The following is a 3,600-nucleotide window of genomic DNA, read 5'->3' on the forward strand; positions in this document are numbered from 1 at the left end:
GCGAGCCGTCATAATCTAATCACCTGTCGTTGTTGTTCGGTAGTCCCTCCAACCGATCATGTAGCGTAGGCCCCTCCCACTGTTGACCAATAGGTAACAAAATTAATTTTCAGCTGCTGGTGAGGTAAGCGTGTGATCCCTCATATCCCATAAGCCCCGCCCAGAATACATACACACAAATCGTAAGTGAGATGAGTGGTCACTGTTTACCCAGTCTGTAACAAAGGACGTCAACCTGAACTTGTGACAGAATCGTCGCTCGTTCTCCGAATGGTAGCGACACGTGTGTTTGTTTTACCATAGCACCCGGTCCTCCTTGTCTCACACATTTCGTTTTATTGTCACCCTTGCACAAAAGCAGCAACAAAAGAAAAAAAGAGAAGAAAAAACCCCAGCGAAAACAACAACAACAACAACATAACAACAACAACAACAATGCGGCTACCTTCGGGTGGGACCTCAGAAAAGAATGGTTTGTTTTCTTCATCTTGATCAGTCCTGCCTAAGACGGCCACCTGTCTTATACGGCCACTTTTCTCCTTGACAATGGGTGGCCGTCTTACACAGGTTCGACTGTATGTACGTTTCAATAAAATAAACAGTGTGGGGGAAATCAGGCACTTGTCAACATAATGAATTTGAAAAAAAACCCCATCATTTTCTTCCAGTCTGGCAATTATTTATATTGATTTTTGGTTTTTTTCACTCAACACATCTTACGTAAAATAAAATACACATTGATCAAAGGCATAAAAATATAAATTTTCAGTTTCCAAGGACTCTCAAGCTATGAAAGTCGCCAAACTTTTGTGGCCATTTTCGCACTAATTTTACCTCTGAAATGAAGCGACCCCAACCTCCTTCGGTCGCAAATAGCTTGACTTCTGTTCTAGATAGATGGGTCGTTTTTTTCATAAAAGGCAACATAAATGAACGAGCTTTAAGACGACGCCAATAACTCTACAAGCCCAAAAAATCAACGAGCGCCTGATTCCACGGTGTCATGACACATATATAGTGCAGCCTCTCTATAGCGACCATCAATATATAACGACATCCTAGGCATAGCAACATGGTTCCACGGTCACGATTTTTTCCTTTTATATATGATTAGTAATTTTTGGTTGTCTCCCTATATCGACAAATCTCTATAGTGACACTTTATTCCAGTCCCGATGATGTCGTTATAGAGAGGTTGCACTGTATGTGTACTGTTTCTCAAGTTACTGGGTTTATCCCTCATTCTCAATGACATAACACACAATTTGGAAGCTGAATGGTGTGCGGTCCAACTTGCTCAAACGGCCACCTGTATAAGAAAATCACATGTACAAACGGCCACTAGTATACAAATAATCACTTGAGCATAAACGGCCCCTCGTATAAACGGCCACCTGTATAAGAAAATCACATGTACAAACGGCCACTTGTATACAAATAATCACTTGAGTATAAACGGCCACTCGTATAAGACAACAATTGTATAAAAGCGGCCACCTGAATAAGACAATCACCTCTACAAACGGTCACATGTATAAGACAATCACTTGTACAAACGGTCACATGTATAAGACAATCACTTGTACAAACGGTCACATGTATAAGACAATCACTTGTACAAACGGCCACATGTATAAGACAATCACTTGTACAAACGGCCACATGTATAAGACAATCACTTGTACAAACTGTCATTTTCCATTTCTTCCGTTGCGTATATTTTACATTATATAATGACACTACGTGTCTAAGACAGCCCCTATTCTCTTCGCCAATGGCTGGCTGCCTCAGAAAATTTCAATTGTAATGCATCAGGTTTTCAAGCAAGATTTCTGAAGTCTGATGGCACAAAGAAAAAAGTAAGGTAAAAATTTGGCGAAACCGGGACGAAAACAGTTCCACGAAAAAAAAAGAAAAAAAAGATCAGTGCTCCTGAACTCACAAACATTTGTGAGGCAGGGTGGTGAAATCAGGCGTTCGTCAAAATAATGAAATCTGAGCAACAGGCATTTTTCTGACAGTTTTTGGTATTTTTATCGAATATTTATTTTTTGGCTTAACCTCTTTTAGGTCTATATAAAAACACATTTCCACGTGAGTTTTACTGAAAAACAAGGATTAAAGGAACAGAATACGTCATTTTCCAGCTGTCAAAGACTCTTTAGCTATTGGAGTCACCAAACTTTGGTGGTCATTTTCTCGATAATTTCACCACTGAAACCAGACGACCTTACCTCCTTCAATCGCTAATATCTTGAATTCTAGTCAAGATAGATGGATATTTATTTAATTAAAAGCAAAGCAAATGAAACAGCTTTCAGATGATACCAATAATTCCACATGCCCAAAAATTGATGAGCGCCTGATTCCACCGCGTCATCAAACATATGACCAAAACATTTCGAGAGCTGAGTTCAGGACGACAAGCTCCTTCCTTTCTCCACGATCGCAAAACCCGAGGAGTTGGGAACTTTTGCAGTTGCGAGCGCCGTAAAACTCCTACTAATAAAAAGGAGTTGGGAACTTTTCTTCACAGTGCCTCTTCCCACAGCCCCGCGGTGGTTCTAATTCTGGCCTGCCGCAGCTTGGCCTACAGATCTATTTCTCCTTGCCGTCTGAAGTCTGCTGCTCAAGGTCATCTTCCCACTTGTAGGTTGCGATCTTCGTCTTGTGCTCTGAGGGAGACAAAATGCTTTACAGCCCAATTGGTACAATTTGTTCATTTTACTGTACGACCTTCTTCTTCTTCCTTCCACTGCCACCACCACTACTACCACCACTATTATTACCTCCACTACCACCACTACAACCACCACCACTAACACTGCCATCACTATCACCACCACCACCACCACTAACACTGCCATCACTATCACCACCACCACCACCACTAACACTACTACTATTAATATTTTTATTCATGGTCTGTCTCCGCCTTCTATGTTTCCAGTCTTTCCTCCTCCCCCCTCACCTGGTACAGTAGTCTCCGCCTAAACGCACGCCATACAAAAGCACGCTCCGCTCAAACGCACACTTTCGTCATCTGACGGATTTTTTACGATATAATTTACACGTACAAACGCACGGTCACTCCCTCTAAACGCACGCTCCGATCCGCGAAACACGCCGACAAGTTAAGCTTGGCAAGGGGGAAATTTTCACTACAACCTGCGCAGCTTGCATAAGACAAGCCTAGAATTTACAAGAAAACCGGAGGTGAGAGTGCCCCTCACGCCGTACAAAAAGAGTTATGGACAGCGTTTACACACCCTACTTTCCACTGACTCATAGCTCTTGGTCTAGGGCTGTTCAGTTAAATTTTTTTTGGGGGGTAGGGTGGGTGTTCTGAAATGTTTTTTGATTGGTCACTGGAAATGTATCTTTGAGAGAAGGTTTCCGACTGGTGTTTGAGAGACTGTGTGTAATGTTTAGTTAGATCTAAGCCTTATGCGCGACACGCGTAAATTCCGTAAAACACTAGACAGGCCTCTATAGGATTAAAGATTAGCCAAGTAAGCATAATAAGCTGCGCTCGAAGAACTTATAACGTACTTGTTCAACGAATCACAAGAGAAAATGTATCTCGAGGATGATTCTGCA

At 41.9% G+C, this 3,600-nt stretch overlaps 1 protein-coding gene across 1 annotated transcript in view; it reads right to left on the bottom strand.

Moving 5' to 3' along the window:
- Positions 1-2,281: 2,281 nt before the first annotated feature.
- The window catches only part of LOC101850172 (peroxisomal trans-2-enoyl-CoA reductase), a gene marked incomplete in the record, with an annotated part of 23,146 nt that continues 21,827 nt past the window's right edge, over positions 2,282-3,600 (bottom strand). Inside the window, 1 exon segment of the mRNA XM_013082859.2 lies at positions 2,282-2,676. Within this exon segment, the coding sequence (XP_012938313.1) occupies positions 2,599-2,676 (78 nt within the window).

This window comes from Aplysia californica, unplaced genomic scaffold, assembly GCF_000002075.1.
Source record: "Aplysia californica isolate F4 #8 unplaced genomic scaffold, AplCal3.0 scaffold00196, whole genome shotgun sequence".
In the NCBI taxonomy this organism is placed as follows: Eukaryota; Metazoa; Mollusca; class Gastropoda; order Aplysiida; family Aplysiidae; genus Aplysia; species Aplysia californica.